Below are 16,660 nucleotides of genomic sequence, written 5' to 3'. Positions count from 1 at the left end.
AGCTTTTTCCCTTGTGTTCCAACTTTACTTGCACATTTCACATTTGCGTTTTCCTTTTCTTATGAACACCTACAATTAAGAAAAGTATCCCTTATTAGTCTTTATCTCGGTTTTATTAGACTTGTAATTTTCATGCCATAAAATATAGTAGGGGTATAATCAATGTTACTCCATACACAACTATTTTATCACATTTTCGCAAAGAATTCGTTCAAAATTACATAATCCTAAGTTGTACTAAGATAGACATAAAACATTTGTTTCCAAAAGAACATCGGTTGACCAAACAAAAGTATATGCATAGTTGTCAGTTTGTCTTTCTTGGTTATGTAAAACCTTGTGTTTCTAGGGGCCAAATGCATAATGTGTGACCCACGTCGAAAAAAAGTGTCATTGATGCCCAAACGCAAAATGTATGATCCATGTCAAAGATTGCATGATTATGATATTCTATGAATTGAACAAACCTAGCTTTTGAATTATTTCTTCTCACAAGAAAGAAATATTGTCATTTTGAAATCAATTTTTAAATAAATAGATGTTCTTGGGGATTTATCCTTCATTAAGTTAATGTAAATAAGCCATTTTAAAAGTACAACATTACACATAAGAAATAAGAAAAACGAGCATTCGTTACCACGTCCTCACATCATGTTTCGACATGTATATGTCATTGTATACATGTACATTCAATGTATGTCGATTGTTTCTCTTCTAAAGGTGAGGGCAAGACATGATTATTCATACATACATACATATTATATATATATATTTGTCACACGCCTATGTGCCAAATAGCTAAGGTTATGAACATCAAGCAATAAATACTTAAAAGAGATGACCATTTTGTATGTGGAGCAATCATAGTCCAATTGTATTTGTCGATCAAGAAGACAAGGTTGAACTGAGAGGCGAAAAGACACATCTCAATAATGAATCGGTGGGAAAATGACACAAATATACTCCAATAAACTCTAATAAAGTAACTTCATTGTGTGCCTCAAACTAGGTAGCAACAAAAAGTTCAGTAACTAAGGGATGGAACAAAGTATATGATTTTCCCTGTGAGGTGTTAGAATAACGTATATGCCTTGTGAGGTGTAAGAATAGTGATAATCCAAGGAACCTTGATACCCCACGTAAAAGGAAAACTCTCAGAGCAATACAAGAGTGAATCAGTCGAAATGGGGCATCTACGTATATGGTCGTGACCGGAGTAATGAAGAAAGAACTCTAGAAAATGCAGGATGAGCTACGATATGCATCGATCATAAAAGAAAATGAAGAAATCACGGGGATAGTTGAGGAAGTGTTCTTTGGGAGCGCGCTACAAAAGCTCGAAGAGATGGAGGGTACAAATGAGCAAGGAATCTGAATAGTTACGGTGGAATCGATCGAAGTATACAAGATCATTGCAGGAATGGGGCCAGATGTGCTCCGAAAAGAAGATGTGCTAGTCTGCATGAAGTATAAGACCGTGGAGAAAACGGTGAAACTGGCCATGGGACCACTACCCGCAAATAGCGAACAAAAGGTGAAAAAAGTTTCAAATGAACCAACAATTCGAAAGTCTGTAGATAACGGACATACCTTCACGGATGAGACCCAGAAGAAACTCTGGACTGGTGGGTGGGTTCCTCTTACCGAATGAAGAGGAACGATTCCGGGAGATGTTGGAGTAGCATGGTAAGGCATTTGCATTCCCACCAAGGGAAATCAGGTGCGTGGATCGAAGAAAGTCGAGCCGATGGTGATCTTCACAATCGATCACGTGCCATGGAATCTGAAGTCGATTCCGGTTCCCCGCACACATGTTCCAAAGATCATCAATTTGCTTAAAAAGTAGGTAACGATGGAAATTCTCGAGCCTCAAATGCATCGTAGTCAAACCGATGGTTCACATTGTCACATCTAGACTCAAAGCTCTGACCTATAACACACCCAATACTTAGTATTAGATAAACCATTTGAAAACCCTGAAGTTACATATAAATTATGTATGGTTTAATATTGTATAGTCTAGCATATAGTACATTCAGAATATTCTAGTCTTAAATTAGTATATTCGAGATATATTCTATGGTATATTCTAGACAAATATATTCTAGAGATATTTCTCGGGTATATTCTAGAGATATTTCTTAGGTATATTCTAGAGATATTCAATCTCAGAACTAGTCTTGTATAAATATGTGTGTCATCTAGATTGCAATCAAGGTGAACAACACCAATCAACTAAAGCTTGACCATCCCCGTTGACGTCACATGCTAGTTGTCGGAATTCGGAAGCATAGACAGAAGTTGCACGCGAACCTTGTTCGAGTGCATAAAGCTTGGTGCGGGATGTACGTCGTCGATCCGTCTCTCCAAATGTGACCTCTAACTCATCGAGGAAGGCGGGACCCTCGGAGCAATGTCAAGAATCTTCTCTTGAACTTTCCGAGCCCACCTTGTTATCGCAAGAGATTTCACAAGAAGTCCATTGTGATAATCGTCTTTTTGAATTTCACCAAGAAGAGCGTCAAACTTGGGGTCCGCCTCATTCACTTCCATGACATGCCCCGGTCGTATAACCCCATGTATCACTCCCGCCGACTGCGTCACACTCCCCTACTTTGGCAGATGCTCAAGTACCAATGGAAATTGATCAAGCCCGATTTCGTCCAGTGACTAATGCCGAACGACAATATCGGTAGGCTAATGGCTTCTGCCTGTATTATGGTGCCTAAGGTCATCTCCTTCGCCATTGTCCTAAGAGTAATCGCCCACAATTCCATCGAGCCAATGGACCCTAACATCCAGAAAACGACATCGTCCGGTTGTGGTAGGAGCCATGCAATTGGACGTCTCTCGTCACCCACATTCTCATGGTTCCATTGCCGAAACATCGGACACTTTCACATTGGAGGTATGCCCTTCTTTTAATTCCAGTTCCATTCAGTAGGTCGCTTTACTTGATTCTGGAGCGTCTTCTTGCTTCATCGATGTTGCATTCACTCGAGCACATAGGGTACCCGTTGTCTACCTCTCAAAACTCATTCCCGTTGAAGCCATTGATGGGCGAGTCATCTCGTAAAGAGCAATTACCCATATTACAATCCCATTAGGGCTTCATGTGGGCTCCCACCAAGAGGACCTCCCCATTTACCTCATCGCATCTCCTCGACATCCGATCATCTTAGGACTATCGTGTTTGGAGGCACACAATCCAATAGTGGATTGGTGCAATCGCTCGATCACATTTAGCGAGCCGAGATGCTCACACCCAACTATGAAGGTCAATTCAGTTTCACGTCCTCCTGAGAAGGCCGATTCTGACTCGGTCATCCCACCCTCGATCCAACAAATGAAGAAGTTTCCGAAGACTACTTTACTTTGGAACACACATCGCAGGTGAACATAATCCAAGAATTCCAAGAACACGAATACGAAGGAAAAAGCTCGTTGATCGGGAAAGCACTACAAGATATCAAGGAATCATCGGACAACAAGGAAAAGAGAGGCGAGATTCGGAGGAAGAAGTGACAAGTCCAGAAGTTCTTCCTCAACAATGGATTAAATTTTTGGAGGGAGCCGAAAAGACAAGATAGATCTTGGAGAACTGTATTGGAAGGTGTGGGTGCAAGATAACCTGAAATGCTTGCCATTCGTTCAGTATTCTATGAAGATTGGTAGGAAAATATTAGGTGCTAGATCATGGAAAGAACCAATTGCAAATGTTGTTTGGAGACGAAATGAAATTTCTCCACAACATCTTAAACAATTTTGGAAATGGTTATGGGGGGTATAAAGATGAGTAGGAAAATTGTTTGTTTTTTATGGTTGTTGGTTCATAATGCTATACCAGTTAATGGGTGGCGAAAAGGAAATGTAGACAAGATGTGCCCTTTCTATACAGATGTAATATAGACTGTTAAACATTGTTTGTGGCGTTGTGGTTTTGCTCTGGACGTATGGAAACAAATCATAAAATTATTAACTCCAATATATCCTAGAGCAGTGTACACATGGGGTGCAATATTATGGGAGGTGGTACATGATAAACCGATGGTATATGAACTGGAGGAGGTTGCAGATGCTATTATGATGAGACACGGTTTGATGGAAAAAAAATTGACCCCTCTGAATCCACAAATACAAATTGATAAACCTCAAATATGGCAATTGGTAAGTAGTATTACAATTTGGTATATTTGGAAGGCTCGATGTTTGAAGGTATTTCAAAATGTGACTGAAAGACATGCCCAAATAATTTTGGGAATTTGTAGAGATTGTGCATAATCTCAGAGGGATTTTGGATAGTATAAAAGGTAATACGCATTAAGCGGAGCTTAGGCAAGTGGAGTTTCATGCCATTTGGGACATAGTTATATTTTATAAACGGCGTTTTGATAAGGTGGAGTGGTTCTACTCAACACCAAAGTGTTTATTTAAGCCGATGGTTAGAATTTAGAAAAACATAGGGGATCAGTGGTATATCTTGTATGTTTAGCCTAATGGCGTTTTCTAATACTAATGTAGTATCTTTTTTTGGAAGTAAGAAACGAAAAGAAAAGAAGACAACATGGTATACCACTACGGATAGTCAATACAACAGAGCAATGAAAACAGATAATGTCAGAATTTCAGGAAACCGGTTAGGCTGGACATCAGGGTATGTGGGTGACATTTGCAAAGATCAAGCGAAAGTATTGGTGGAAGAGTATATACAAGGACATAGCAAAGTTCAAGGAAAGCTGCAGGAAATGTCAAATCTACTCCGAAGTTCAACACTAGGACGAGCTGCATCTAACATTCTCACCGGTAATCAACTTCAAATGGATAGTCAACATCGAGGCAATGCCCACCAAGATCGAAAAAAAGAAGTACTTGGTGCTAGCTCAGGAGGATTTGACATACCAAGTAGAAGGTCCGACACTACAGAGGAAAATATGTTTTGTCGTATGCCAATTTCTCTTGGAAGAAGTGTTATGGAGGTATGGGTGCATAGGACAAGTGATTGCAATCGGGGAGAACTTGGAACGGTTGACACTAAACATGGCATACAATCCAAAAGACAATGGGAAGATCAAGCGCGAGTCATCATATTTCTAACAAATTACTTTATACATTGGGCATGCAATAACTAATAATCATCCTTCACTAGGTTTTCATTGCATACCTTTCATATCTTCATATTTCATATCATCGTATTTCGATGAGATTATGGCAAGAGGCTACCCCAACACATAGCTTGTGTGAGCAAGTTTGAAGAGATGCTAAGGCTCTCCAAGAGTGTAATGGATGCAACTACATACATTCTACCATTGTTACCTTGTATTGGGGCCTTGATTGAGGGTTATCATCTGCAATGTAATATTGCATTTTTAACATTTTAGCATCTTGCCAAGTCATCCTCCTAAGTCTCTGGAGTTCTACCATCAAAGATCACATACCTCATAGCACCACTTGAGAGCTCCAAGAGAGAGAGAGTACTTTATAGCTTCACATATAGTAAGGTCATACATGGTGTAGAAGTGCAACATGCCACAAAGCAAATGTCCAAAAGTAGGCATTTGAAACTAAGAAATACAATCATTAGACTAAATAGCATACTAGTAAAGTAGGGCCATTACAAACTAAAAAAATCAGGAGATTGAGATTGACACTACAAGTCTGTTGAAGTATATCATGACCTTGATAATTGAAACACAAATACTGGTAACTAAATAAATAAAAATTTATGTGGGCCTTCCAAAATATTATATAACTAATATAGTATAAATGACAATAAGACCAACAAAAAAACACATTAAACCTTGATAATTGAAACACAAATACTGGTAACTGAATAAATAAGAAATTCACGTGGGCCTTCAAACTTAATATATAGCTAGTATAGTATAAATAAAAATGAAAACAACAGAAAAAACCTCAAACCTAATATTTATGCCCCAAGCAGAGAATATAGTACACACTAGAAAACACTAATCATGCGTTATAACAAAAAAACAAACACAGGAAATAATGATGAGAACGATAGTCCTAAATATTTGATATTTCGTGTAGTGTACACATTAACTATACTGCAGTTTGAACAAATATATCAATCAGCCTTTAACAAATCTATAATATTAATGTTAGCACAATTCTAAAACTGCTTATCTAGGCAAATATATCAATTAACTGTTAACAAATATACAACATTAATGTTCATGTAACAATGCAGACCATTATTAGATCTTCACATAGAGAACAAATGGAAATAGGAACACGGAATAGAACATAGACAATCATAAGACATGAATCTCTTAACGTATTGAATTCAGATAAAAAAGATGGTAACTTAAGAAGAATCAGTAAAATGCAAGACTCAGCAATAAATGATATTATGATGATCCGATCTTATACTGGTTTGATCTTGCAAACACATACACTAAATAGAAAACGAAACAAAACTGCATACTGGCGTAGTCAAATTCTCCTCACATCTTTACCTTTTAGCGATACTGCAAAAACAAAACAGAAGGATAGAAAATTATTAAGCTGTTGACAACAAGAAAGCAATAATAGTAAAGACTTTGGTATAACAAGAAAATAATATAATTTATTTTATAAACTCTGTAACGACTCTCAGTTTTTCTCTGTCTCCCCAAGTGCCCCTTCATAAACTGCCTTATCCAATTCCAAAGCAAAACAGAGGATGGCATATTTGAGAGAAAGAGATGAATTGACAATTGTTATTGTTCATACAACCCATATAATAACACATAAATGTAATATATTAGAGAATTACTGATATCTTCCTTTCCCCGAACATTGGAAACAATAGGTTTCAAGAAATATAGATTACAGAGGGTGATAATAGATTACATGGAAAAGCTCTGAAATACACTGAAGTTTTTTTTTACTTCCGTAAGTGCCTCTAAAATTTCAACCCCAAAAGAGAAAAAGAGATGAAATCACCATATAAATAATCACTCAATTAGCATATATCATTGGGGATAGCACTTCTATAACTGCTCAGATAGTACTTATAATTTCTCTAAATAGAACAAAATATCAGGGTATTTTGGAGTTTTCTCTAGAATTTACCTTGACAAATCCAATGTCCTTAGAATAAATCCGAAAACACTGGCGGCAGCACATGATGTTGTACTTACGTACAAGACCATGCACATTTCCACAGACTCGGCTGCAGAATAGGATCAATATAGAGGAATAATTAGCTGTAAGAAATGAAATTTTGACAGTAATAAATACAAACACAAGAAAAAACGTACAGAGACATGTTACTTTAGAAATGACACAATGTCCATCAGTAACAGAAGAATGCAAATATTGAGCGATGGGAAACCAAAAATAGAAAGCAAAACAATAAAAAAATAGAACCAACTGATACTTTATAATGGAAGGTAATGGCCCAGTAGCATAAGGATAGAATTATTTAATCACCCAAAACGAACCAAAAACATTGGAAGTAAGGGTTGACATAAGTAGAATTAGACCTTCAGATAACTAAACAAATCCTAGGATGTATAACAAATCAGCAGTAAAAAGGTTCAAATATCCAACCATCAAAGGATAAAAGGAAAGTTTAAAAAATCAACAATTCTTTACACATCAATTGCATAGACAATAATACCACTTGGCTAGCAGGAGAATGAAGACGTTAGAGTGGAAAGTAGTGTTAAAGCAGAGGAAAGACAAAAAATGCTGCGGATGAACAGCAACAGTAAGAAAGAGCAGTGAAATTTTTCACACAGCTTGCATTATGTGTTATCAGCGATCTTTATAGACAAATAAAAAAAAGGCAGAAATAAACAAAGAAAAATGACAGCAGAAAAATAAAATGAAGAGACAGAATACGTTTCAGAGGAATCATCTCGTATGACTCAGGAACACATTTTGATTCTAAAATAAACACCTTGATTGAAAGAGGGAAAATACACTAGATAAACATCAATATGCATGTACACCAAAATTCAAATGCATATTTTCCTACTGTATACACATTGAGGAGTTACAGTCGACATATATTGTAAGAAATTTCTAACAAAAACTGCCAAATTTTCACAAACAATGAGTCTTATGAGCAATGTGTACGAAACAAACGTGTAGAAAGGAAGCTACTATCGTATGGGATAAAGAGCCAATACGGTATTATCGGATCCCATTTGGTCACAAAGCGGAAATTTTGCACAGAAAACTAACGAAGCATATCAAATAGGCAAACAAAAACAGGTTAAAACATAAGCTACCTATGGATAAATCCACGGGAAAGAATAATACGTTCCGTGTGTATATGTTCCAAAGGAGGGAGACTTAACACGAATCGAAACCAAATTGAGACAAGCGGAATCATAAGCAAAAAAACAAAGACAGCGTTGTGTTTCGAGTGCTGCTACGGCAAAAATTTACGCAGAAAAAGAATAGCAAGGCTCTGTGTTCATGCAAGTCAGAGAGATGTAAAGAGGTAAAGAGAGATACATACCAGGCACGAGAACCAGCGCCATACTTCTTTGGGTGGGAGTTCCATACAGCTGCGTGGCCCATCCTTCTCTGTCTGTCTGTCTGTCTGTCTGTCTACTTCTCCTTCTCTGTCTTCTGCACCAACACAAAGCAAGCAGATACACAGACAGACTGCGTCGAAAATTAGGGTTTGGCAATGAGATTAGAAAACCTTTGAGGGGTCGTTCATGGTTTCACACTGTCTATGCCTTATTATTATTATTATTATTATAGTTTGGCTTTGCCCGGACATCTTCATCATCACAAACAAGAGAAACTCTATTGAATCAGTCTCCTCATGACGGAACTTGAACATGTCACGATACATACGACGTGTATATATATACATACATATAGAGTATTTATTTTTAACATCCACGGGGGTGCCCTAGCCCCGTGACGAGGATTGAACTTGAGGAGAGAGAAAGAAAAGAAAGAAAGATATATTAACGTCTTCTAAGGCCAAAATTGGCCAGCCCATAAGACGATTGGTTTACAACATAATGGGATATTTACCCATTCATTGAAAGTGAAAATAAAATAAAATAAAAATAGAGCATAAGCTAAATAGTTCTAGTAAAATAACAAACATGTTCTACAATGAAATGGCTTTATACTAGGCCTTGTTTCATTTCCATCCAAGTCTCTCGAAAAGAAGCGGGAGGTCAAAGGTTTTCAATGTGGATGTGGCCCCCCGTGGTCCTAATGTAGAAGGTACCCCAACCATAGCTTCTAGTCGGCATAGCTCACGTTCCCTTATCTTCTTAATCGTTTCTACTCCATGTCGAGTTGTTTGGGAGCCCAACATCTGAGAGAGAGAGAGAGAGAGAGAGAGAGTATTTGGTGAGTTTTTAACCCATTGTTATTTGAGGCCTCAACAATGGGTTTTGTTCTCAATATGTTCAAAATGGTTCAAATGACGAGATGGAGATATTCTTCCAAATTTTATAATGTTGGGGACTGCGACACAATTGGATATATGCGTAATGCTTTCATGTTTGATAGTAGACATTGAGGTGAAAGCCTATATGAAGAAGATCAAAGATATCCTTATGTAGAATTTTTGGATGTTAGAGCATGTGGGGATCATTTTGTCAAGTGCATATTTAGGTTCCCTAGTGGCATTACAAGACATCCCTCTCCCTACATAGGATAAATAAGTAGAAGAGACTAAGAAGTGTTGTCACAAGTGGATTGTATATTCAATTAATATAATTGTGTGCTTTTACCAAAGAGAGATAGATAGATAGATATATTCTATTATCATATTCGGAGGTCAAATATGACCTATGATTTGAAGGGACTTCAAGGCCAAGATATTTGAAGCTTTCCACACATTCAAGTGGCTCCTTATTGTACATAATGCATGGTTTACCTCTTTTTGGCTCTTCACAGGCATAATCTTTGTTTTAGAGCTATTGACACATAATTTAGTGTGCATGCAAATTTTTTCCAATGCCTTCATAAGCTTTTGTGCATTTCCTATAGTATTTGCAAAAAGCACTACATCATCCACATATAGCAAAAGCATAATGACAACATTCCTAGTGGCAACTTCTTCAACACATTATTCCTTTACAAACTTGACAACCATTTATTCTAATTCATCAATGCATAGACCAAATAGAGTTGGGGAGAGTGGGCATCCTTGGTTAACACCAATAGTGCTATCAAACAAATATGGAGAGGTGAGAGAGAGAGAGAGTGAGTGTGTGTTGGGGGTTGGAGATTTACACTTCGCCAAGCGGTTCTTATATGATAAGGTTGGACAATTTCGTACCCTTTTTAGCAATCCAACACTCGTTTGGTTTCCCATCAATGTAATATGCAAGCAACAATTTTGTGGGACATCAATTCGCGATTTGCATCTATTAAGTTTTTAGTGATGGAGGGCATCTTGCATATCATTTGCTAAAGAGACATGGTCAAAAACTCTGTGTTTTGTATGTGTCATCATGGATATTTCTCTTTCATTGCCATAAATACATGTGTGTACATCACATGCATGGGGCCAATGTGTGGTAGATGAGAGAAGAACATGGTATGGTTATCATCATTTTGCTTCCATTTGGAGAAGGTTTATCGAATTCTCATCCTTGCAAACCCCCAAGCATTTCCATCATCTCCCCCCTCCAAATGTCTCACTCACTCATCCATCTAGTTATTATATTCTTTGTTTGCAGCGAGTTCACTCCCTTATCAACAAACAAGCTTTACATAGCATAACAAGCCCTAAAAAAATATCAAGGAAGAGAGGGAAGGAAGGGGGGGGGGGGTTTACAAATACTAGCCTTTTTATGTGGTTGTCCTTCTATGTTTAGTACGACCGCTCTGTCTCTTACGATTTCAAGGCATATATTCTAATTGCTCACAAAGGGGAGTTCAAAACCGGGGCTCTCATCTCCTCTATGACATAAGCATTACCAGGAACGTCTGGGCACGGATGGATAGCGCCCCAATCCTGTAAGAGCTGGTGGGCAGCTCTTATCATATGGTGTCCCTTCCAGGAATCCCCACAATGTTCGTGTTCGTGTCAGTGTCCACGTGGGCCCACGTCCAAAAAGCCGTGTCGATGCCCATGTAGTGTTCGAAAGCCGTGTCAGTGTTAGTGTCCGAGCGAGTGTCGATGTCCAAAAGCCATGCCCGGTGTATGTGTCCAAAAGCTGTGTCTGTGTGCCAGTGTCCATGGCCAAAAGCTGTGGCGGTGTCCGTGTCTATGTCCGGCCCGCCCCGGATTGTCGGGTCGCTGCCATGGCCTCGGCCTCCTCCTGCTGCTGCCGCCTCCTCCTCCTTCACTACGGAATCACTCGCTTCTCATATAACTGCAAATGCCGTTGAGAGCGAGCGAGCGAGAGAGAGACGCACGCATTCTTTTCTCTGTGCGGTGCTGCACACACAGCAGATAGGCGGCGGCGGCGGCGGCGGCGGCGGAGGAGGAGAATCAGGAGACAGGAGGCCAAACCGACAGACACAGACAAGGAAGACAGACCGAAGGAAAAAGGAAGGAGGAGGTGGATAGAGGGGACTGGCCAAAAAGGAAGAAAAAGAAGAAGAAGAAGAAGAAGAACGCAGGAAGACGCGGAAAGGAAGCAGGCAAACAGGTTTTAAGTCGAGTAATGAGAAAGCAGAGGTCAGAAAAGAAGAAGTCAGGGAAAACAGGTTTAAATTGAAATAGCTTTAATTCGAAAGCAGGAAGGAGGAGGGATGCTTCCTGTTGCAGCAAAGAGAGAGAGGAGGTGCATGGCCAAACCTTCGGGAAGTGAGGAAGACAAAGAGAACATTAATGGAGCACGGGGAGGTCTCTCCGATGTTCCTCAAGGATCCCGCCTCCTTCCCTCTTCTTCTTCTTCTCCTGGCTCCTCTTCTGCTTGTAGACATCCCCCACTCAGCGATGCTGAAGATTACACGGGTGTTGATCCTCATCACCAACATAGGCGAGGCGGCCGCCATCACTCCCCTCAGGTTTAAACCTCCTCTGAGCTATCTTTCATCTCTCCTCATAGAATTTTTTGTTAGATCTCCATGTAAAAAGGTGGACGATTTCTGGATTCTCTTTATAAAAGAGTGGGACATTATATGAAGCTTTGCATCACCTGTACTGGTTCTCCACCGTATGTAGCAGTGGCTTAGTTTCTTGGTTGTATTGCCATCATTTTTGTTTTATCCACATGTATAATTAGCTCGCTGATTTGATAGAATGTCCCAAATACACCAAGTAAGTGTTGCATAGCGTCCACATTATATGAGAATAACGCAACATTGTCGACATATAGGAGTATAAAAATAAGTTTGTCCTTGAGTTTTGGGCCATCTAATCCATCTTCTTCTGCAGCCTTGTTGACTATATCATCTAGTTTATCGGAGCATAGACCAAAGAGTGTGGGAGAGTGTTGACACTCTTGCTTGAACTCCATGTTGCTCAAGAAGTACTTCGAGAAACCACCATTCATTTTCAGTTGGCACCTAACTTGCCATCAGGTCTCTTAGAGACATCAATAGAGCTCTCTTTCTTTCTTCTCCCGTTTCTATACAATAAATATTAGGTTTAAAATCTGGTTTTTGTTATTGAACACTCTCACAGTTCTAGAGGTATAGTGCAAAATATGAGATCTTTGAAGAGTTAGTTTTTCTGAAGTGCCTAAGGATGTCTTCGAAGTGGATTTTCAATCTTTGAATATTGTAGATTTGTTCTCTTTCATTTAAAGCAAAACAAATAGAGTACCATTCTTAATCACCTAATAAGAGATCCATTTGTGAAAATTATGAATGAATATTGACTTAAAACATTATATTAAGAGGATGGATTATGTACTTACACTCAGTTACACTCATCAAGTGTGTCATTGTGATGAGCAATGGAGGAGAACTTGTTATAATGTTGTATATAGTGATAACCGACTCCTCAAAACTTGCACATTTATCGTGCAACAGTTGCAGGTTTAAACACAAACTTATATGGATATTTTGCTTCTTGCAGCCTTTTCTTCCAGAGATATTGAATAATAACAAATATGGCATTATGGACAAAGTCCAACGTAGTAGTTCACCACAGCTTACACATTTTCTGACGTGAGATTTCTTTTTTATAACCACTGTTTTCTTTCTGCGCTTTCTGGCTAAAATGTACATTAGGCTTTGAAAAGTTTGTGTCAACCATTGATTTTTAGTATGATGTTTCTGTAATACATTCTCATTGAGGCATTCATTTTATATCTCGTAGTGTACGTATCCCTTCCATTTTCCTAGAAAAGAAGGAAATGATTCTGTTAAGGTCAGAATAACCTTTCAAAGGAGTCAATTGGAGTCAGATTAGAGAGCTGTGTGTCACATGTGGAGACTGGGAGAGATACATTTTTCCTTGAAGATTCAAACTTTTAATGGCTAATAGAGGAGTGAAAATTGACATGTGTTACTTCTGTACCATGGGGAATGTTGCTATGAAGGTCTGCCACTTTGACTTCTTGAACAGATATGGAAACTTTTAGTGGGGGCAAAGAAGGCTCAAAATTTATATCAATATATGATTTTTATATGAGTTCTATACATGAAAAGGATCACTATTGATATCGCTAAAAGAGGTTAGGATTTGGGTGCCCCACAATACTCTCTTACTTCTAGACCCATGTGTCTAGATCCTCTGTGGTCTAGGCTGGCCTTAATATATGTCTACCTGATCATCACATTTGATGCCAAGATTACGGGGGATTGCCACTACATGCTCTTCTATAAATGGTAGTCCTTAGTAAGGATGACAATACAATCTCATTAGGAGGGCCTACTCTTCACCACACCAGGAATTTAACACCCCTTATGCATGTGTGTTAGAAATGATGGTGAGGGGAGTATCATCCCAGGTAACTCATGAGTTCCTTTTGTTGGTGTTTTAAATGGAAACACATCAGACATAAGTAATGGATGCTTCTATCTCCATCTATTCCAGATATTAGGGCCCCCAATGCTTGCAGCCGTCACTCATTATTAAACTACAAAATAATTTCAAAATCATATTTAGGTTCTGGAAACAGATTTTCTTGATGTAGCCTAATTATTACCCATCTCCGCAGGAATTTAACCCCCCCTGTGCATGTGTATTAGAAATGTTTGTTTTTCATGACCTTTTAGCTGGTGTCTTAAGCTGGAATACAGCAGACATAAGTAATGGATGCTTCTATCTCCATCCATTCCAGATCTTAGGAAACCCCAATGCGTGCAGCCTTCACTCATTATTAAACTACAAAATAATTTCAAAATCATATTTAGCTTCTGGAAACAGGAAGTCTTGATGTAGCCTAATATGAATAATACTACCAAGAATATCTTCTTTTTTGCCAAAATTATGCTTGGGTTTGAAATAAGGCACAATGGATATGAACCATGCCTTCATTTATAATGGAATTGACTTAATTTTGTTCAATCCTGTTACCACCCAGGCTGATTTCCTGGCGTAATTGTATTTCAGATATGCATCTGGTCATGGAGGATCAGTTGAACACTGGAAGAAGTTGGCACGGAAGGCTGAACTAGAGATGCATTTAGAACAAGAACAGCACAAATCTGATCGGGAGAAGGATCTTGATTCCATACATAGGCTTAGATGCAGGTGATATTTATTGATGTTATCTCTGTATTACTAGTCATTCTGATATATTAATAATAATAATCTCTTTTGAATTTCGTACAGATGTTAACATGCCAAACCATATAATACATTAAGCTCACAGCTGCATAATATTTCCATATATTAGCATAGCATGGGTAGCACTCACCCACCCAAATGACCACCGTTCCATATCCTCTTTTTTTACCTGTTTTACTGCCTAATGGTTTAGTGCTCTGCAAAGAACAAAAAGAAACCATTGTTTCAGCGCTCAAATTTAATGCCAGCTCAACTTTATAGTGGGAATAGAATGCTACATAAGACATGAGGACTGAGTCGCGAGAGCTGATTTAGGATTCGGTAGATTGAGGTTTTGCTGACACATGGCATAAACTGACATATTGTAGACCTTGTCTCATGATGAAAATTGGGCACTATTGCGATCAAGCCATCATTGATGCACCTTGAACTTATGTGATTGCAGAATAATATCCACATACATGCCTGGGGTACGACAAACCCACACACATTATTCCAAACATACCTGTATAGGCAGGAAAGGAGAACGTGTAAATAACTAAGAAATGCTATTATCTCTTCAAACTCTGAAGTAGGTGCATATTTCAATAAAATGATAATAACAGATAAGTTATTATGATTCCAAGAGTGGGATGCAGTGAATATCAGACAGATGACACTGTAAAGTGGGTTAGAAAAGTGAAGGTAGAGGGATTTGAACCAATAAAAGGTCATAATTTAGCTTAGGGATTTTAAAATTAATTAATTATTTTTTTCCCTTGGCCTCCACTGTAGAAGTAACAATGTTAATCTGCTCAATAGCATTCTTTGTGGTCCTTCATAGACAGAACATCAGCATTGGAGGCCGCTGCTCAAGACAGGGATGCAGTGATTGAAAAGCAAAGAAGGAAGATCAATTTCTTGAAATCTCAACTAGGAGGTGTAAACAAGGTGTGTGTGTTTGCGGTACAAAGTTGTTGAAATACATACTATCCCTTCATACTTGTACCAATGACTTCTGGGCTGATTAAAATTTTAACATAAACATTCCTTTAAAAGTAAGCAAAATACATCTCATTTTCTTATCTACCTATGCAAGATCAGGTCCATTAGATGTTAATCTCAAAGCTTCTTTGGATCTTGAATGTCTTAGAATTGGTGAATATGTTGTCTTTCTTCTTTTTTTGTGATGCAGCGATTTGGGAAGGAACTATGTTTCCTTAGAAACCAAAGTGAGCAAATGCAGGTTAAAATAACATCAGTCGCTGGAGTGAATGAGAAGAAGGTAATGTATGTCACTCATGGATCTAGGTTAAGGCTTTCTAGGGTAAGTTAACGTTCCACATCTACAAGATTAATATGAAAGAAGAAGAAACCTAGGTAGGTTCAAGACAAACGATAGGTCTCTCATTCGAGTCTGATAATTTAAACAGATTTTGGATCTTAGAGAGGACCTCCAACTTTCTGAATCAAAGAGAAAATTGCTCGAACATCAATTGGCACTTATCTACAAATGCATTGAAGATCCTCTTGAGATGTTTAACTTGACTGAGCTTCATGAGGGAGCTCCAGAACCCGTTCGGCAAGGAAGTATTGTCAAAGGCTCAAAGAAAGTCTGGAAGAAGCCAGGATTCACAGATCTTAATGATGGATCTGGGCAAAGGTTTGATGATTTCACTATGCCCAAGGAAGATCAGCAAGGACAAAAGGATGCGTTCAGTGTCTGCAGTGTCACCAAAAGGAGGCTAGGAAGGTCAAATATGGCGGGAAAAATATTATACTTGCGATCTGAAAATAATCTCTTGGTGAGTTTTTCTACTTCTGAGGAGGATAGTATCATTTTTGTTTTTGCTTGTTGATATCAATTAGGAAATGTAAAATAATAACAGTATTTATTGTGCAAAATACAGTTCTTTTTGGATTAGATTCTTGTTACTGTGTCAAGATCTTTAAATGTTGGTCTTCCATGGGTTTTCTTTCGGGTTTTTCCTGAATTGGGGCAAAGGCAATGCCTTCACCTAGGGCATTCTTTTGTAGATCATACACTATTTTTGT

At 38.4% G+C, this 16,660-nt stretch overlaps 1 protein-coding gene and 1 pseudogene across 2 annotated transcripts in view; one reads left to right on the top strand and one right to left on the bottom strand.

Moving 5' to 3' along the window:
* Positions 1 to 6,337: 6,337 nt before the first annotated feature.
* LOC147861740 (small ribosomal subunit protein uS14-like) lies at positions 6,338 to 8,629 on the bottom strand. The gene is made up of 3 exons (XM_087322032.1): positions 8,474 to 8,629; positions 7,075 to 7,174; positions 6,338 to 6,488 (listed from the first exon to the last, which is right to left on the bottom strand). The coding sequence occupies exons 1-3, from the start codon at positions 8,533 to 8,535 to the stop codon at positions 6,480 to 6,482; spliced, it is 171 nt and encodes a 56-aa protein (XP_087178158.1). The 5' UTR covers positions 8,536 to 8,629; the 3' UTR covers positions 6,338 to 6,479.
* Positions 8,630 to 11,363: 2,734 nt separating this feature from the next.
* LOC147861739 (uncharacterized) overlaps positions 11,364 to 16,660 on the top strand; it is a 21,683-nt pseudogene continuing 16,386 nt past the window's right edge. Inside the window, exons 1-6 of the transcript XR_015530020.1 lie at positions 11,364 to 11,952; positions 12,968 to 13,059; positions 14,450 to 14,590; positions 15,454 to 15,556; positions 15,801 to 15,890; positions 16,039 to 16,410. The product of XR_015530020.1 is annotated as an uncharacterized LOC147861739 (transcript). The remainder of the gene's footprint in view (positions 11,953 to 12,967; positions 13,060 to 14,449; positions 14,591 to 15,453; positions 15,557 to 15,800; positions 15,891 to 16,038; positions 16,411 to 16,660) is intronic.

This window comes from Azolla caroliniana, unplaced genomic scaffold, assembly GCF_043228905.1.
Source record: "Azolla caroliniana isolate FFs.n. ecotype wild unplaced genomic scaffold, voAzoCaro1.0.p SCAF_7, whole genome shotgun sequence".
Taxonomy (NCBI): Eukaryota; Viridiplantae; Streptophyta; class Polypodiopsida; order Salviniales; family Salviniaceae; genus Azolla; species Azolla caroliniana.
Note: the sequence above shows the minus strand (reverse complement) of the source record. Positions and strands in the feature narration are given on the sequence as shown.